Below are 19994 nucleotides of genomic sequence, written 5' to 3' on the forward strand. Positions count from 1 at the left end.
TATGGAGTGATTGCAGAACGTAAAATATTACTTTTATCCTTTTTATTTTCTGCTTGTTAGGTATACTTAATCTATATTGGTGGTAAGTACTGAATGATTTGTCACAACATCTTCTGTAATCAGAATGGGAGACCTGTGTTCCTCCAGATGTTAAGACTCCAGCTTCCATCAGCCTAATAGCATGGCCAATGGTCAGGATAATGGCGAATTGCAGTCCAGCAACATCTGGAAGGCCACAGGTTCTCTGTCCCTGTTCTACAACTACATATATTTAGGGTTGCCATATTCCAGTTCCACAAATCTGGGCAGGCTAATTTGCATATTATGCAAAGTATTTGCATATTATTTGCATATTATGGAAATTATTCACATATTAATATTTGGATTGTCCAGTTGTTTTGTTTTTGTGCATAGGAATTACCACCAAAAACTGGGGAAAGATGTGAGAAATCTTTTTTTTTAAAAGCAACATTTTCAGCCTTAAATGCCTAGACTCTAGTTTCCAACACTATGGAATATTTATTGATTGATTAAGAGGATTTATATCCTGCCCTTCTGCTGTTAAAAGCAGAGCTCAGCACAGCTTGCAAATATAATAAAAACAATAAAAATGCACAATCAATATAAAAACAATAAAAATGCACAATCAATATAAAAACAATAAAAACACAAAATAGCAACAAACATAAAGTAAGTCAGGGCAGCAGTATGGTTAACCATTACATATACGATATATTTCAGAGATGTGGTGGGTGGAGAAAAACAAGAAGCCAAAATGTTAGGAAGAGGAGTCTTTCACGCCACATGCTCAGTTCTAAATACTGTTGCAGCAAGTTTTACAAGTTCCTCCAGTATTCCACTGGTGCACGCACTCAGACATTCAAAGTATCTGTATGTTTCTTAGGTTTTATAAAAGCAGAGCTTTGCTTAACTCAAAATTTCTTCTCCCTTTGATCAACCACATCTAAACAGGTTCCACCTCCATACTCAAAATGAAAGTGGGCCTGGAAGTGTGCAACAACCCCACACATACCTTGCTAATTAGATTACCAATGCCAGGATGTCTGTCTTATCGACTACTCTCCTGCTCCCCCTCACCCACCAGGCATCATGAAAGACCCAGTCCTGGGCTCAGAAAGAAAATAAATATCTGGTCCTCTTCAAAGTACTGATAAGCCTCTTGTTTTAATTAAAATAATAATTATAAATTCTTACTCTTATCACTAATGGGAGTTAATTATCTTGCATATGCTGCTGTTGCTTCTATGGCTGTAACGGAGTGAGGTTAAAGATAAGTGAAATGCAAATAGGAAAACAACAACACAAAATGCAGTAACACTTTCCTAAATGTAATACCATACCAACCACAACAAGATTCCTATGAGTAAGGCAGAAAACTAAGCATCTCACAACCAGTCAGGATTCCTAACCAAAAACCAAAAATATGATAAATGAAGAAATATTTATATAAGCATGACTATCAAATATATTTATTATTTACACAAACTGTAAAGATATTTACAGTGCAATCCTAGGTTTATTTATTCAGAAGCAAGTCCCAGTGTATTCAGTGGGGCTTACTCAAACAGGGACAGAAATGCAACCTCAAGTGATAAGCAACTTCATTCACACAACCCAAAATTCTGAATCATAAGACTCCATACACGCTCATGCACACACTGCAGATGTATAAATACATACAGCCCATATAACAGTTTATTGTCAAACCAGTTGGTCATTGCAGAAAAATCAGTATTAGTTTAAAAAAAATCAGTATTAGTTTCCTACAGAATAAAAACTGTAATACCTAAGTAAGCCCTGCCTACTTGCTTTAAAATAGGACTGGAGAGGGGGACAGACAGAGTTAGAACACAAACACAATTCTTTTTTACATTCACTCCAAAGTCCCATTGATTTTCAGCACATTCATAACCATGTCTACTCAAAAGTAAGTCGTACTGAATTCAATGGGATTTACTCTGGGCATATGGGATTATCATTGCTTTTACAAAAGCAAGTATTGGGAAGGTTTTCAAAACATTGCCCAGGATCTGACTCCTGCACACAAGAGGGAAAAAAATGAAATGTATATACTTACCCAATTTATGAGATTTTCAGATAAATGGGGGGGGGGAGAACCACAATTTTCTGGCATTGCAATGAGGTTTTCTAGACGCTGCCTCAGGTCAATGAAACTGAAACACAACCCTGGCTTCACTGATTGGCTGCAATCCTGAACGGGCGGGGTTAAAGCTACAATTTGCTATACAGTACTGTGTAAAGAAAGATTTAACAGTCGGGGGCAGCTGACGTTTTTATGTATATCTCAAGAACCGGACCACCTAGAAACTTAATTTTTTAAAAAAATTAAAGCTGAGAATCAGGGCCACCTAAGGAGCTAAATGGGTGCTGGGTGGCATGCAAAGAATCAGGGCAAAACCCGGCTAACCGGGCAATATGGCAACCCTACATATATTTAACTTTAGAATTTACATCAGAGAATGCCCCCTCCCCAAGATTTCCTTACTGTATCGTTTTGATAATAATTTTCTCATCAGTCTTTGAAATTTTGTTTCTGAATACCAGTTGATGGGCACAAGAAAGAGTGAAGGACTGGTGCCTTCATGTCCAGCTTTATAAGCTTTTCAGAATCTTCTGGCTAGACCTTGTTAGAAACAGAATGAATGACAATATGGCCTGAACCAGCAGTTGTACATATGTTCTTATGACAATACCTTTCAGTTATGTTTTTAGCAGACTGCAAGAAGCGTGCATGATCATTCTCCTTCAGAGACTGTTCTGCTTGTGAGATGAGAGAGGTAGAACGCTCAATGCACTGCTTGCAATTGGCTATCTGCTGGGCTAATTTTCTCAGTCTCACCACCTGGAAAGGGGGATGGGGGAGAATGTAAAAAAAATAGTTAGGTCCATAAACTAAAAAAAAAGTGCTTTTGTATTTGCAATTCATCATGGCCATAGTGTAAATAGGGTGCTAATGTGAGCAGCTTAACTGAGAAGCAAGAATCCCATTTACACCTGCTTCACTCACAGCCTATATTGTTCAAGCTAAGAGATTTATTCTCCACACTGGGGAAATCCAAAATAAGCACAGCTGGCAGAGTTTTTGATAGCAGGAAACATCACTCCCCATCATTCTCTGCTTCTCGGATAACAAAAATCTATTGTCATGGCCAGTTCCTCCACATTGATGTCTTCAAAGCAGCTTATAAGGGGGTACATTTTGCTGTAAATTCCTGAGCTTCTTTACAGAAAAAGTGACCTTAGAACAAAACCTGAATGAAAGGAGTAATTCGTGTTAACTGACAATAAAATAAATGTTAGCCTTCAGAGATTTCTATTTCTTCAGTTTTGTCAAGTTCAAAACTCAAGGTAATGACTGCAGTCTGATTTTATTGCACTGAAAAAATTAATATGATTGATACATTTTTATGAATTAGGTAACTTCTTTTGGTTTACCTGAATGCTGAAAAACAAAAAAGCTACTATTCAGTTAAACAGTTAAATTCAGAAAACAGAATAAAAACAGAAAACACCATAATGTGTGTCTATGATATTATGATAAATGTGTACAATGCATACATCTTTGCAGAGGAAAAAAAACTTGCTGAAAGATTACTGAACTGTAATAGAAGATGTCTATTCTAGTTTGAGAGCCTAAAATTTAAAGCTTACCTATCTACAGCTAATAGAATATACTGTCTTCCAAACGTCCAAATCACAGTTATCCTCCCCCTCCAGTACAGTGTCATTAGCAACAGCAACATAACTGCCTAGTCCAAAGGGGAAAGGAAAAGGAAGGAAATCTAACAACTCTGTAGCTAAGAAACACATTAAGCTCCAAGAACATATAAAAAACAGGAAATTGATAATTAAAGTAGACTGGCAGCAAGTTTGGAATTTTATAGTAAAGATAACAAAAAATCTTGTAAGGTTGCATTTATTAAGCAATAAACACTGTATATCATCATTCTACTGGCAGACAATTAATTACCATAGGAGCCATGTATCCTGAGTTTAAGGCCACAACAAGCATGCTGTTTAAGTCCACAGTCAGCCACCAGTGCATTTCTTTTAAAGTAAGGTTTAACCACGTCAATTCTATTTCATTTTTGAAAAATTAGGAATATAATTTTACACTGAGATCCTAAATAGGTTTACTTAGAAGTGAGTACTGTGTAGTTTAATTGTTCACCTTAATCCCATGGAAGTGTGTTTTAGAACTGCAGTCTTAAAGAGTCTATGGGTCACACTGGATTGTGTCTCAGAAAACTGATAATGGGAAACACAGAACTCTTGAGAAATATTTTGGGTCGTAAGGAATCAGTGTTCATTGGTTTTTGTTCCCCGCTACAGGTGGCACCCTACTAGTTGATGAAACAACAAAAGGCATTTAAGTGGAATATTCATACCAACAATACTACTGTTCTGTATACTTTTTTTTAAAAAACGTATACTTTACTAACATTTTTTATATTTCCATTCTAGTCAACATTTAACAATGAGCATGATAAAAAGGTGGAATTTCCCCTTATTTAACATTCTATGTGATTTTTTTTTAGGCTACGTATTACTATTTGTTCTCCAAATCTGTATTTTCAAAGTTTAACATTTTAAAGTATTTTAAAATATTAGCCCCTAACTGTGTTAAACATCCAAACAGAAAGTGGTGATTGTTCTTAAAATACTCTTAATACCAGAAACAGGACCAGCAATGGCATTCACATAGATAAATTCTACAGTGCAATTAGCATTCTGGGAGAATTAATTGTATTTTTTCAGGTACCAATGACAACAAAACCCAATGACATATTAAAACTACCGCTAAAATCTATAAGAAGCCAACAGCAGAAAGCAGTTTACTTTTATAAAAGGGAAACTCAACTACCCTCAAATGCCTTGGTGAAGAGGTGTGTCTTCAGCTATTGTCAAAATCCATACAAGCTACATGCCAGTCTCCTTTTTTAGACTGTAAGAGCCCAAGCCTTTTTTAAGCATTGTGGGCAACCATTTATTGTTTGCTTCTCAGTACAGTACCAGAGAAAGGTCTTAGGTTACACTTTAAGCTAATGGAGGGACCAAATGAAGTGCTAAAACCTAGAGATGGAGTAAATCAGTTGGGCTGATTAACTGTGTATTCAAACTGCTAACACAGCTGGTGACATACCTGTTTAATTTGCTGGAAAAATGTACTGACACATCACTTTTGTTTAGAAAATGACTCTGCTTCTGTGGTCAATAGAAAAAAGATTTGAGGACTAAGTGCAAGCCTTGTTTGAGAAAGGAGTGTCTCAGGCTTGTTAAAACACTTCTGTTATAGGCCAATGGCATAAAGCACTGAAAAGAATAATTTGTGTCAACAACAACAACATCTCCCCTTTCCTTTGAGGCAAACCTTGGATTTGACCAGGCATTTCTGACTCAATGGAAAGTTTGCCATGAACTTTGGTGCAAGAATGTGAGTTCCCACTGCAATCATGTAACCAAGGAGATTATACAGAAGGTTGCCATTTGAGATTCTGGAGGGAGCTGTATTTTGTTAATACTATAAAGAACTTTAGGGTCTGTCAAACAACAACTTGGGGAACTGTGGTCTTCAAACATATCTGAGTCAGCTCTTGCCTGCAGGGCTTTTTATTTTAAGTTAATTGGAATAACTTGACAGCTAAGTGAACCATTTAACCTGCCCTTGACTTTATTTCTTGTCAAAGTGTTTCCCACACAGGGAGAGTTTATGTTTGACTTCTTCAAGCTACTTTAGCAGTTAAAGATTGAATGGCTTGCACTAAAAAGCAACAAGAATCACGGTCAAACTGATTTCACAGTCAGCTAGGTAACCAATTTAAAGCATGAATGAATATCTGAAATTTACCTTGCACAATAGGCTGACATCAGAAATAGCTGTACTACAGTTATTAAGGAATGATATTTAACCTGAATTCCTTCTACATTACAGTATAAAAACATTTCACTGCATTCTCTCTTCTGAAACACACAAGCTATAATTTTCCACTGACGTCCTCAACTTCCCCTGGCATGCTCCCGACTCTTTTTTTGTGTGTTGAATGGTTGCATCAGAAAAGCTACTTTGTATGAAAAAGAAAATGGACTGCCTTCAAGTTGATTCCGACTTATGGGCAACCCTATGAATAGGGTTTTCATGGTAAGCAGTATTCAGAGGTGGTTTACCATTGCCTTCCTCTGAGGCTGAGAGGCAGTGACTGGCCCAAGGTCACCCAGTGAGCTTCATGGCTCTGTGAGGATTGGAACCTTAGTCTCCCAGTTCATAGTCCAACACCTTAACCACTACACCACACTGGCCTTTGAGAAAGTGGATAGACTTTGTATACATATACTTAATAAATAATTAAATTATCTATATAATAAAATATTCATGCAGATTACTGTGGTTTGAGTTAGCAATTCTTATGATACAATCCGTTTTTGCCCTGGGCAAGTACCTTTAGATCTTTGTTCACTCAAAAATATTTTGGCTAGAATTGTATGGCATTAGTAGTTTTGACAAACTAAAACACGTTTTCTACCTCTTGGGAAAAACTGTTTGTACACCCTTTCTTGAAACAATAACATAACAGCAAAATAAAAATAGCATGAGATGCCATCAACATTACAGGCATTCAGTAGATTTAAAATGATGACTGAATGGTTGCTTAATGAGTTGTGACAACATGAGTACTTTTTTCTCTGAAATGTAATAGCTGCCAAGGAGTTTTCAAGGGCTTATGTGTATATTACAGCATTCTAAATCAAGAAGTCAGAGAATTCACAAAGCATACTGTTTAGCAAGAATGTTAATCTATTTGAGAACCTCTGAGGTAAAATTCTTACTTTCCCTTCCTTGATTTTGGTTCCAATTATCTGACGCCTTTGTTGGATTATTTCGATAAGCAGATCACATTCTTCCATCAGCTTGGTTTCTTGTCGGGACGCGTTCACCTAAAAAATGCATCAGGCTGTTATGGAAAACTTTGTTCAACTTTTATCATATGGATGTTTTTTAATTTTCACAAAGTAACAATTCAAGTGACTCATGCATTTCTCTCATAAAAATTAGCAAAAATAAATTGCTTAATTAGTAGTAACCTGCAAAAGTTTGCATGTACGTTTAAGTTAACATGTGAAATTCAGTCCCTCATTCTTCCATCTCTTTGTTTCCATATCCCTTTGCCCTTTCCATCACATGGCCAGCTCATCATTCTCTGAGAGTTGATACTTATGCAACCAAAATGACATTATCCAAACAAAAGACAGACGTATCAACAGGCTTGGGGGAATCCCATGGTTTGTAGATATTGGGGGGAAAGTGGGGAGCACTTGGTAACAAGGACTGAGTGTATTTAATGTCCAAGGGATGTTGAATGATGAGAAGAAAACAAGTGAAAATTGGTGGGAAGGATGAATATCCATGACTAGCTGAAACACTAGAGAGCTCTACACTGTAATATTTTTGTTGCAGGCTCCACTTGTAGGTTCTAAACTTCTCTGTGCATGAAACTGGCCCATAGAGGAAATAATGTTGACATGTCAGTTATAGAAGTGAATTACATGATGGCAATGGCTTAACAATGTCTTATCATGACCACATGAATCACCACTGGGAAGAAGCACCTATCAAAAGATTACTCCCTCCATATGGCCTCAGTATGGAGGATACTAGCTCACACGAACTTGCTCACCCTCAGTCTCTCATTCTCCAAAGCTTGCTTCTAATTTTATTTTACCTACAACACATCCCTCTCATTCTCAACTTAGTCCACTCTATGAAGTTTTTCTCTAGACCCATTTTTCCAACAAGTCATTCCTTCACAAATTCCACATCTGTCTCTTTTCCTACTCTTTCTGGTATCTTTATGATTCTAAGCTCAGATCCAATTCTGTCTAACTTCCTTCAGCTCTTATAGCTTTTGGGCTTCTATCAGATTAAGTTTCCTAGTCCTCAGATGGCCCATCTACCCAGCATCATCATCACCACCCCCCTCTCTTTTTCTACCAAGCCACACTAACCTTTCACTTTCTGCAAAGAACCTGCACTTTGTCAACATTCTGACAAGCTGACAACTTCCCACTGAGCAGTAAGAATGTTTGTAAACATTTCCATGTGATATAAAAGTAGCTCAGCTAATGACAGGTGAGAGAGAGAATGTTTTATTATATCGTTCATCATTGGCGATCACTCGTGGCCGAGTAAGATTGTCTTCCAAGATAAGATCTTTAACGGTGGGTCCGTAAGTGACCGTGGAGGCCAATTCTGGATCCGCACAGCCTCCCACAGTGAGTACATAGGTTTCCAGATGGAAGATGGTCACGATGAGGATTTGCTTGACGTGCCTTCCGCTTAGCTCATTTGTCCCTTTCGCCCTGTACTCGTGCTTCTTCAAAGTCCACAGCACCTTTGATAATGGCAGACCTCCAATTGGGACGTTCACGGGCCAAGGCTTCCCAGTTCTCGATGCTTATGTTACATTTTTTTTAGATTAGCTTTGAGAACATCTTTAAACCTCTTTTGCTGTCCACTGATATTCCGTTTTCCATCCTTACATTGGGAGTAAAGTAGCTGCTTTGGAAGACGGTGATCAGGCATTCGAACAATCAGTGATTTCTTAATATTTTGGGAAGGTAATGGGAAATGTCATCCAGTTGTGACATTTACATTGATAAATCTAAAGAACCACTTTGGCTGAAAAGGCAGAGGTCTATACTGTTAATTGGTTGTATAATGTGCAACTAAAGTGTTCCTTTTTCTGTCTCTGGCAATCTTAGTTAGGACTTTCTTGCATAAACCGATTAAAGCATTAGCATCATGCCAAAAAAAAACAAAACCATAAAGGCTGCTTCAGCATAAATAGCAGCAAGGGATGGCACTGATGTACTATTTAGTGAATTTTTCCAAACTTTTTCTGAATACACATAATGAATTGAATAAGAATAGAAATAAATAACTAAGTAAAGGATAACAAATACTATTCTGTAAAACTAAAATGTGCCCATCTGTTAAGACTGGTTTATTAATTTTGTTTGTGTTTTATTGATTTTTTTAAATGTATCAATTTGATGAAGAAAGGGAAAAAAGGGAAGGAAAGGTGGAGGGGAAAAAAGCCCAACCATCAACGCACATTGAAATGTAGTAACCATATTCCTGTAGTTTGGGAATTAACAGCAGGACAACAAAGGTGGATTTTGCAAGCCCTTATATTTCCAAGAGACCCATACTTCAAGTGTGGAACGATAAACACCCATATTATGCAGTGGTGTGACCCTTTCTAAATTTGAACATATTAATATAAATTCTATTTAGATACCTATCTGGACATTTGAATGGCTTGTATCGATGTATATGTTTAAATTAAGGTGAATATATTAGGAACATAGAAAGCTGCCTTATATGGAATCAAATCACTGGGCCATCTAGCTCAGTATTGTCTACACTGGCTGGCAGTGGCTCTCAGGGATTCCAGGAGGGATCTCTCCCAGCCCTACCTGAAGATGCTGGGGATTGAACCTTGGACCTTCTGCATGCAAAGCAGATGCTGTACCACTGAGCTACAGCCCTCTCCCACATGATGGTAGTGGCTTTTAGAATCTATTGATGGTTCTTGTGTTTTAAAGTTTTGTTTGCATTCTAATTATTGGATTATTGTTGTTTTTATGTTTATTTTTTTATTTGTAAGCTACTTTGAGCGATTGTGGATGGGAAAACTGGGGTACAAACCTAGAAGTAGAAAGAAACGTAAGATTCTCAGTGTGTTAGAAATGCGCTGGAGTACACAAACATCATGTCAAAGGTAAAAGGAACCACCTGTTCTTGTTCCATGTGGAATGTATTTTGCTTCTTCTTAAGAAGGTCTAAGCTTTACTAGGGTAAGTAATATATGGGCATAAATTAAACAGTAGTATGGTGGTCACAACAATGACTACCTAACAGATGTCTGGCAAATCACAAGCTATAGTACAAATGGATACTGGTGGCTGAGATATATCTTCCCAAAGCACTTAAAACTACCTGGAGCAAAGAAGAGATCTTCATAGAGCAAATTACCAACAACAACAACAAAACCTGCCAACCCACACACAAGTACTCTAAGCATATGCAATTGTGGTCATTATTATTAGGAGTGAATTGTTTGTGCTCAAACTATCCAAAAGCTTGAATACAAAAATAAACACTCTAAATGGAGTTGTCATTTGAACAGCATTTTCATACGTAATCTACTTTAATATATATATATATATATATATATATATATATATATATATATATATATATATATATATATATATATATATATATATATATATATATATAAAGCTTTCTAATTTTGGCTAGCCTAAATTATGTTTTTTCCACAAGAAACCGCATGACAGGTTGCATGCCATTGATGGGTGGGGTCCAGAGACAAAAAGGGAGTAGAGCAACAGATGTGATTCTTACTGTGTAGAGCAGGCTTCATTCCAGCTATGCAAAAGTCAGCTGTTTCTATGATTTATTTAAAATTTATTTTAAGTAAATTATATCCCACCCTTCCTCCAGAAGGAACCCATAGACTCCCCCTATCTTCCTCCAGATAAGGAAGAGGCATTAACCCAGTTCAAGAACACACTTGAGGAGGCTGTGGATCAGTGCTGGTGAGGAGTGTGACCTGGGAGAAGGGAAGTGGCCTAGGGAGAGTCCAAAGCCTGGACAGAGAGGACTGCCTTCAGCCCTCACATTCCTGACCCCTGCTATATATCCTAGTAGGGTTGCCAGGTCTCCGTTTTTCTGCCGGAGTCTCCAGCAAAAGGGGGCCATCTCCGGCCTCCGGCAATATTTTGTTTAAACTGGAGGATCTCCGGCTTTTCATTGGCCCCCTCAGCCACGCATGCGTGATTGACACACGCATACTGTTGGGCTGTAGCTGGCCGCCTTCCTGCTCTTTCTCAGTCAGACAGCAGGGACTGCAGTGCAGACAGACAGGAGGACTTGAGCAGCCGCCGCCCCTGCAGGGACCCCCCCAGCAGTAAAAAGTAAAATCGCTCACTCTCCCTACCCCCACCCCCATTCCCTACCCCCGCCTGCCCTCCTAAATGGTTTAAAAGTAAGATCGCTCACTCTCCCTGCCCCCACCCCCATTCTCTCCCCCCGCCTGCCCTCCTAAATGGTTTAAAAGTAAGAGATCAGATCGCTCACTCTCCCTGCCCCCACCCCCATTCTCTCCCCCCGCCTGCCATCCTAAATGGTTTAAAAGTAAGAGATCAGATCGCTCACTCTCCCTGCCCCCACCCCCATTCTCTCCCCCCGCCTGCCATCCTAAATGGTTTAAAAGTAAGAGAACAGATCGCTCACTCTCCCTGCCCCCACCCCATTCTCTCATGTATTTGAAGAGTGCTATCATATCTCCCCTTAGTCTGCTCTTCTCCAGGCTAAACATGCCCAGTTCTTTCAGTCTCTCCTCATAGGACTTTGTTTCCTGTCTCCTGACTATCCTCGTTACCCTCCTCTGAACCCATTCTAGTTTGCTGTATCTTTCTTAAAGTGTGGTGTCAAGAACTGGACGCAGTACTCAAGATGAAGCCTAACCGGTGCTGAATAAAGGAGAACTAGTACTTCACTCACTTTGTTAATGCAGCCTAAAATAGCATTTGCTTTTTTTGCAGCCACATCACACTGTTGGCTCATATTCAGTTTGTGATCAACAACAATCCCAAGATCCTTCTTGCATGTAGTATTGCTGAGCCAAGTATCCCCCATCTTAATAACTGCATTTGGTTTCTTTTTCCTAGGTGTAGAACTTTGCACTTATCCCTGTTAAATTTCATTCTGCTGTTTTTAGCCCAATGCTCCAGCCTATTAAGATCCCTTTGAATTTTGTTTCTGTCTTCCAGGGAATTAGGTATTCCTCCCAATTTTGCATCATCTACACGTTTGATAAGCATTCCCTGCCCCTCCTCATCCAAGTCATTAATAAAAACGTTGAAGAGCACTGGGTCCAAGACCAAGCCCTATAGCAGCCAACTAGTTACCCCCCCCAGGTTGAGAAGAAACCATTGATTAGCACTCTGAATATGATTGTGTAGCCAACAGTGGATCCACCCAATAGCTGTTCCATCCAGTCCACATTCAGCTAGCTTGCTAATCAGAATATCATGTGGCATTTTGTCAAAAGCTTTGCTAAAGTTGAAATATATTGTGTCCACAGCATTCCCACAGTCTTTGTGGGAGGTTTGTTGTTGTCGTTATGTGCCTTCAAGTCGATTATAACTTATGGTGACCCTATGAATCAGTGACCTCCAAGAGCATCTGTCATGAACCACCCTGTCCAGATCCTGTAAGTTCAGGTCTGTGGCCCGCCCCATGACATCACTAGGGCCCACCCCATGACGTCACTAGGGCCCGCCCCCATTTTCTCAGGTTTTTGAATGGTTCCGACCTGGCAACCCTATATCCTAGTGAAGGCCTGATTACTTTGATACTATGTAACTTTTGCTTGTGTCCTCTGCCAGTGTTGGTTCCAGGAATTTTTATTTTTGGAGGGGGAGGAAGAAGGCTTGGCAAGATGCTCTCAGGGGGCCCTGCTTCCTAAATGTATTTATCTCCTTCTCCTCCTTCCCATCACTGCCACTGTTTGGTTGCTTTCCTCTCCTTATGGCTCCAATGCAGGGTGAGAGGACAAGGTGCATGGAGGATTCTTTTCTTTCTGCTTTTCCCCAAATTGCTAAATGGGACCCTATAGGGAAACAATGGCTTTGGACAGTTGCTGTACTTATCTACAAGAAGTTCAGGCTCCTATGAGAAAGGTATGGATTGAGTTTAGAGCCTAGAAATGTATTCTCCGCCGCAGAAATTCTATTCATTTATTTCTCTACCTTGGGCTATGTTTAGGTTGGGATTGGAAATTGAGGTACCTCTGAAACAGGCAGGCTCCACCTTGACATCACTGTCTGCAGTCTAGGTCATAAAATTAATAAATTGTTTTCTATTATTTTCTCATATTACAATATGAGGTTGGAATACTTAAATACTGAACAGCCTATTCCCCCCAAAATTAAGAACCCCAGTACTTAGGCTTAAGCTGATTTACTATTTGGTTTATGGATTAGGCTGAGTTCACACGTAATGTTAAGTGATTGTGAAAACAAACCAAGATTTGTAAACCAAATTTAGATTGTGGCTTCACGCTCTGGTTTGTTGGCAGTAAAACTATAGCTGTACTATTGGACATAACGCTTGGTTTATACGTGCATGGTTTATGGTATAGCTTTATGTGTGAACCAGGCCACTGCAGAGCAATGATTTGCCTGCAGCTGTCAATTTGCTGTTGCATATGATCTCTTAATTTTGTCTGAACAGTGGAAAATTGGAATCTTGTGAATTATGACATTCTGGATTTCAACTCTTGTCTATATACTTTGAAAGATGGAACTCTCCTACAGATCCTCTTTTGTTGTGTAAAGTATCTGCATTAGGTTGCACAGAAGACTAAGGGCAAAGCAATTTAAACAGCTACTTTCTCTCCCCCACCAGTTTTTTTCTCTCTGCAGTTGCTTTATTTGTTAAAAGAACCCTTTCAAGAAAAACTGTGTGGAATGTGTTCACTCCTGATCTCTCTCTATTTGCTGTGTAAATTGTGTGTGTGTTTTTTTATTCCTGCTGAATTTACAAACTTGTATACAATATATACACTTATGATAAAATGTCTTTTTAAAATCCAGTGTGACATGCCACATAATTAATTACAACACAATAACTGGCAGAACACCAAACACTATCTCTTTCTCTCATTATTAACTTGGTAGATAAATTCTAACCTCCCTCGTAATGGCTTAGGCATTGTGTAAAGAGATCACTAATTATCACCACATTGGTATGAATTCCATTTCCTTCAAGTCATTTTATTATGAGTATAAAAAACTCAGTTATGTCTAGCACTAAAGGAAAAGCAACAAGACAAATGTTTGCTAATTGTTTGTAATAAAATGCACAAGGGAAAGAGGGAGGTAAGTGTCTATTTGTAGATATATTTGTAGGTATTCTCTTTCTTATTTACAATATGGTTAAAAGGCTAATTGATTTTATTTATTTATTTATTATTATTTAATTTGTATCCTGCCCTTCCTCCCAGCAGGAGCCCATGGCGGCAAACAAAGCACTAAAAACACTTTAAAACATCATAAAAACATATCTTAACATACATTAAAACGAAAGTGTTAAACACATTTTTTTAAAAAACTTTTAAAAAAGGGTTAAAAGCATTATTAAAAAACTTATTAAGCAATTCTAACACAAACGCAGACTGGGATAGGTCTCAACCTAAAAGGCTTGTTGAAAGAGGAAAGTCTTCAAAAGGCGCCGAAAAGATAGCAGAGATGGTGCCTGCCTAATATTCAAAGGGAGGGAATTCCACAGGGTAGAAGCTGCCACACTAAAGGTCTGTTTTCTATATTGTGGAGAACGAACCTCCTGATGAGATGGTATCTGCAGGAGGCCCTCACCTGCAGAGCGCAGTGATAGACTGGGTATATAAGGGGTAAGACAGTCTTTCAGGTATCCTGGTCCCAAGCTGTATAGGGCTTTGTACACCAAAATTGGAACTTTGAACTTGGCCCGGTAGCAAATGGGCAGCCAGTGCAATTCTTTCAGCAGTGGGGTGACATGTTGGCAATACCCTGCCCCAGTGAGCTGTCTCGCCACCGCATTTTGCACCAGCTGCAGCTTCCGGACCAACCTCAAGGGCAACCCCACATAGAGGTTCTTACAGTAATCCAGCCTAGAGGTTACCAGTGCATGGACAACAGTGGTCAGGCTATCCCGGTCCAGAAACGGCCGCAGTTGTCTCACCAGCCAAAGCTGGTAAAAGGCACTCCTAGCCACAGGTCACCTGGGCCTCTCGTGATAAAGAAGATCCAGGAGCATCCCCAGACTATTGACCTGCTCTTTCAGAGGGAGTACAACCCCATTCAAGCAGACAACTGACCAATTATCCGAACTCGGGAACCACCAACCCACAGTGCCTCCTTGCTAGGATTCAGACTCAGTTTATTGGCCCTCATCCAGCCCACCACCGAGTCCGGGCAGTTGGCCAGGGCTTGCATGACCTCTCCCGATTCATATGTTACAGAGAAATAGAGCTGGGTGTCATCAGCATACTGCTGACATCTCGCCCCAAAGCTCCTGATGACTGCTCTCAAGGGCTTCATATAGATGTTAAACAGCATGGGGGACAAGACGGTACCCTGCGGCACCCCACAGCACAGCCGCATCAACTGAAACCGTTCCCAAGAAGCTACAGCAGACGTTGCACTGGACTACAGTAGATGTGGATGGGGCATCAAGACTGCTACAGAGGCGGGCCACTTTACCCTCAAAGTGCCTTGCAAACAATTCACAGTGGGCCTCCGAAGGGTCTAAGACTCCATTTCCTGGAGTTGATGTCAACAGACCCCTGACAATATGGAAAAGCTCCACTGGATGGCTTCTTGAGGATGCGATGGAGGCAGAGAGGTGGGCCTTCTTCGCCGCCCTCACCACCACACAGTAGGCATGGTTATGATGTTTTACTTGTGCCTGATCAGCCTCACAGCACGTCTTTCACCACTTGCACTCTAGCCGCCATCCAGTCTGTTTCATTGCCCTTAGCTCACTGGTGTACCAAGGTGCAAGCCGGGCTGCACAGTGCCGGACAGGGCGCTTGGGGGCAACCGTGTCGAGAGCCCAACGTGCCTCACTGTTTCATAGTGTGACAAGGGCTTCAACAGGGTCACCTGCTCTATCTACTGGGAACTCCCCCAGGGCATTCAGGAATCCAGTGGATTCCATTAGGCTCCGGGGGCAACCATCTTAATCTGTCCACCACCCCTGCAGAGAGGGAAAGGAGCCATAAGTCTAAACTTCACCAGGAAGTGATCTGACCATGACAACGGGGTGACATCCACCACCCCCTATCTCCAGACCACCCCTTCCTCCATCTGGAGCAAAAACCAAGTCGAGGGTGTGCCCTGCCCTGTGTGTTGGGCCAATAACAACTTGAGACAGCCCCATGGTCGTCATGAAGGTTATGAAGTCCTGAGCTGGAACACTAGAGGCAGCCTCAGCACGGACATTGAAATCACCCAGCACTAACGTTCTGGGCTCTTCCAATGCCACAGCCGAGATGACCACCAGCTCGGTCAGAGAAGCTGCCAGGCAGCAGGGTGGACGGTACACCAGCAGCAACCCTAGTTTACTGTCTCCTCGGCCCAACACCAGGTGCAGGCCCTCACAGCCTGTGCTGGTGCTGCACCGAATATCCAGGTTGGCAAAGCTGGGTCAGATCAATTCCTCAAAGCTTACCCACCCAGTAACGCACACCAAATCGGCACCTCCATCCACTATCAAGTCATGGATGAGAGTAGTCTTATTATGTACCGATCTGGCATTAAACAACAACACACACAGGACATTGGGCACAGTAGATAAGCAACGAGGAATCCATCCATGAGAGGAGTGGCAGCAAGGAACAAGACGCAGATAGCCTTGCCTTCACCTTCTATGGTGATTTTATACACTATAATAGTAATGCATCAGGAAAAAAAATCACAAATTTTAAAATAAATACTTATCCCTGTTTTGATGCTCCATATCATTATTCTAACACGGCACAGAAAACACTAGTGCTCTATTTACCTCTTCAAAATCTAATTAGATTCACTAATAGGCAAAAAACCTTGCAGTTTAAGGAAGTACCTATAGCCCACAGATAGTTCTATCAAACTTTAAAAAGCAGGGAAATTGGGCAGCTATAGTGAATGCACCAGGGGAGCAGAAGACCTGACCTCCTCTCTGAGATATTGTACTGCTCTACAAATTGGTCAAAATGCAAAGACAACTTGGGTTGGTCTTTCACAGTCCAATCCACTTGCTGTGTAGCTTGGAAGAATTTGATAACATGTGCCTCTGAGCATATGGTGAGTGGTGGCAACACCTGCCATCTCCAAAGTTGGAGAATTGCATTTTTTGTATATTTGTTGGTGTTCTTCTTACTTTTCTTCTTTCCTGTGTTACTAATATTTCTAGAGAATCTAACCTAGAAAATTTTATTTCCCTCATTATTCATCCTAGAAAACTGTTTCAAAGTTATTTTTATTAATTTCAAAGCCTTTTTATTGTGTAATGTCATATGATGGTGAAGACAGTCTTTTGTGTTTCAAATTGGAGATTATGTTCTATTTCTATATTGGGTGCATTAACAGTTGAATCTGAAACTGCAGTTTAATGTAAAATCAGACTGATTACAATATGTTGCTACTTCAGCAATGACTCTAGTTGTTGGAAAAAAGAGGCTGCATGTTTTCAGCCTGCTATATTTAAGGCAAGGTGGGCATGGTCAATTAAAAACATAGAGCACACTTAGAATTTTGCTAGAATATATTTCACCTCCCACTGTTTTATGTTGTGCAAAATGAGACACTCCTGATGTCCACTGGAGAGTATTCTGCAGAATAGTCAGTACCATTACTCCACAATTATTTTTGGGTTTTTGTGTGTGGACATTTTGCAAAGTGTTGCTGTACTTCACATATTCACAGAAACAGAAACAAAAGAAAATGATTTCTTATAGGAAACTTCACTAAAATTGTAAAGTAAATCAGACATATTTAAAATGACCATCTGAACTATATCAACTGTCTTAATAATGTTGCTTCCTCCCTGCTAAAACAAGATCAGCACAGCACATGTCGTCTTTCTATTATTTGGGATGAATGCAGGTGTTGCCACCACTCACCATATGCTCAAAGGCACATGTTACCAAATTCTTCCAAGCTACACAGCAAGTAGATTGCACTATGAAAGACCAACCCAAATTGTGTTTGCATTTTGACAAATTTGTAGGGCAGTACAATATCTCAGAGAGGAGGGCAGGTCTCCTGCACCCCTGGTGCATCTCTATAGCTGCCCAATCTCCTTGCTTTTTAAAGTTTGATAAAAATATATGTGGGCTATAGGCATGTTCTTGAAACACAAGGTTTTTTTTGCCTATTAGTCAATTTCTCTGCTTTTTAATCTGGGAGGCAAGAAATGAGATCCTCTGCAAGTTTGTGGGAATGGATTGATCATTTGCATGCTTATTGAGTTCGGTGGGATTTACTCCCATGCAATCATGCTTAGGATAGGTGAAACTCACCACAGGGGATGGGCAGGGGGGGAGGAAAAGGGAGAGGAGGAAAGGCAGAGGGGAGAAGGGAGATGGGAGCAGTTAGGAGGGGGAGAGGAGAAGGACAGGTTTCATCATTTGCATGTTTATTGAGTTCAGTGGGATTTACTCCTATGCAATCATGGTTAGGATAGGTAAACCTGACCATGGGGAGAAGGGGACCGGGAGGAGGGAGAAGGGGAAGGAGGAGATTGGAAGGGGATGGGGAGGGAGGGGCAAAGGAAGGGGGACAGAAGGGGCAAGAGGGAGGGGATAGGAGGGAGGAGAAGGAAGCGTGGGTTTGATCATTTGCATACTTTTTGAGTTCAATGGGATTTATTTTTGTGCAATCATGATTGAAAATGGAAATGGACTGCCTTCAAGTCGATCATGACTCATGGCAACCCTATGAATAGGGTTTTCATGGTAAACTGTATTCAGAGTTTTTTTTACCATTGCCTTCCTCTGAGGCTGAGAGCCAGTGACTGGCCCAAGGTTACCCAGTGAGCTTCATGGCTGTGTGGAGATTTGAACCCTGGTGTTGCAGGTTGTAGTCCAACAATGACCTGGGAAAGAGGCAGGGGGGAAGGAGGAGGGGAAGGAGAGTGGGTGGGTGGGCACTGGGCAGAGGGGAAGCCCCTTTCCTTTCCAAAAGGAAAACATTGTGAACAGTATCATTACTTTTCAGCGTTTCCCCCACCTTTTTATTCTACAGCAGACACATGTAGTCTCCCACCCAAATTTAAACCAAAGCTGTCCCTCGTCACATCCACACCAGGCCTTTATTTTATTTTGGATAGTCATGGCTTCTCTCAAAGAATCCTGGGAAGTGTAGTTAGTGAAGGGTGCTGGGAGTTGCTAGGAGACACCCTGTTCCCCTCACAGACCTCAGGATAATAGCAGTCTCCTCACACTTCCCGGGATTTTCTGAGGGAAGCCATGACTGTCTCACGTGAAATCAAAGTCTGGTGTGGGTGTGGCCCCCTGATTAGGCAAGCCCAGCAGCTGTGAGTCTGGCTTTTAGAACACTGACAGTTGGTTCTTACTGAGCATGCCTGACACTATCATTCAGTTAAGTGCAAAATTTCTTAAATTAATTAAAAATCAGCCAGGCATTTTTTTTAACTTTTATACTGCAGAATATGAAGGTCAAAGTATGGGGCAAGGTCAGTAATACGATTACAGGTACTCTGTGAACATGGCTGATTTTTAATGAATTTCAACAGACTATGAGAACTCTGACAGAAAAAAGTCCAAAAGGGCTCTGGGTTTTTTTTCTCTTTTTAAACTTTGAACTCTCTATTCTCTCTGACTGTTCTGTATATCGCCATGAAAATTGAGAGGGTTGTTAAGCAAGCGTTTCTAAGTTCAGGACTATACGTTTTGTAAGATTTTGGTTTGAAATGAGCTTATGAGAAGGGTCAGAATGGCATAGGGGTATTTTCAATTTAACCTTGCGGAATGTGAACAATCCACGCTGGCTATAGTATACAGCCACTCTTGTGGCTGTATAATTTGTTAATTTGGCCCAATATGACACATTCTGTGTATCCATACTTGTAAAGTCAACTCAGTATGTGCACTTTCAACATACTTTATAACAGTATTTATAACAGCTGTTGTTTTCAGCCCAATGCTCCAGCCTATCAAGGTCCCTTTGAATTTTGTTTCTGTCTTCCATGATATTAGCTGTGCACCCCAATTTTGTATCATCTGCAAATTTGATAGGCATGCTCTGTACCTCCTCATCCAAGTCGTTCATAAAAATGTTAAAGAGCACTCTGCCCAGGACTGAGCCCTGTGGTACCGCAC

General features: G+C 40.5%; 1 protein-coding gene across 9 annotated transcripts in view; it reads right to left on the reverse strand.

Moving 5' to 3' along the window:
• MID1 (midline 1) overlaps positions 1 to 19994 on the reverse strand; it is a 363233-nt gene that overhangs the window by 25828 nt on the left and 317411 nt on the right. For all 9 annotated transcript variants that reach the window (XM_061627097.1, XM_061627092.1, XM_061627091.1 and 6 more), the window contains 2 exons: positions 6868 to 6975; positions 2736 to 2884 (listed from right to left, as the gene is read on the reverse strand). In XM_061627097.1, coding sequence (XP_061483081.1) covers positions 2736 to 2884; positions 6868 to 6975 — 257 coding nt within the window. The remainder of the gene's footprint in view (positions 1 to 2735; positions 2885 to 6867; positions 6976 to 19994) is intronic.

Source organism: Rhineura floridana, chromosome 5, assembly GCF_030035675.1.
Source record: "Rhineura floridana isolate rRhiFlo1 chromosome 5, rRhiFlo1.hap2, whole genome shotgun sequence".
Lineage (NCBI taxonomy): Eukaryota > Metazoa > Chordata > Lepidosauria > Squamata > Rhineuridae > Rhineura > Rhineura floridana.